At 66.2% G+C, this 666-nt stretch overlaps 1 protein-coding gene across 1 annotated transcript in view; it reads right to left on the minus strand.

Annotated features, from left to right (window-relative positions):
* Positions 1–666, minus strand: part of LOC108447859 (probable crotonobetaine/carnitine-CoA ligase) — a 17,750-nt gene that overhangs the window by 15,941 nt on the left and 1,143 nt on the right. Inside the window, exon 2 of the mRNA XM_017739066.1 lies at positions 130–221. Coding sequence (XP_017594555.1) covers positions 130–221 — 92 coding nt within the window. The remainder of the gene's footprint in view (positions 1–129; positions 222–666) is intronic.

The following is a 666-nucleotide window of genomic DNA, read 5'->3' on the forward strand; positions in this document are numbered from 1 at the left end:
AAGAGGAAGAGGAGGAAGAGGAGGAGGAGGAGGAGGAAGGAAGGAAGGAAGGAGGAAGAGGAAGGAAGGAGGAAGAGGAGGAAGAGGAAGGACGGCGGAGGCAGGGCAGGGCAGGCGGGGCAGCGGCACCTGCGGAGTGGTAGAGCGGCAGGCAGGTGTAGATGACGTCGTCCGGGCGCAGGCGGAAAGCGAAGTAACCGAAGGCGGCGATGCGGTAATACCTGCGAGAGGGGGAGGGGCAGCCGGGCAGGTGAGGGGGGCACAGCTGGGCACACAGCTGGGCACAGCTGGGGACACACCTGGGGATGGCTGGGGACAGCTGGGCACAGCTGGGCACAGCTGGGGACACACCTGGGGACATGTGGGGGGGAGTTGGGGACACACCTGGACACACCCGGGGACACCCCTGGGCACAGCTGGGGGCAGCTGGGGACACACGGGGACACCTGGGACACACCTGGGCACACCCAAACCACACCTGGGCAAGTGAGGGCCACACCAACCTCACCACGCTCACACCTGACCACACCCACCGCTGACCACACCCATGACCACACCCACCGCTGACCACACCCATGACCACACCCACCACTGGCCACACCCATTTCTGACCACGCCCATCACCGACCACACCCACCACTGGCCACCCCCACCCTGACCACACCC

Source organism: Corvus brachyrhynchos, unplaced genomic scaffold (genome assembly GCF_000691975.1).
Source record: "Corvus brachyrhynchos isolate BGI_N302 unplaced genomic scaffold, ASM69197v1 scaffold527, whole genome shotgun sequence".
Lineage (NCBI taxonomy): Eukaryota > Metazoa > Chordata > Aves > Passeriformes > Corvidae > Corvus > Corvus brachyrhynchos.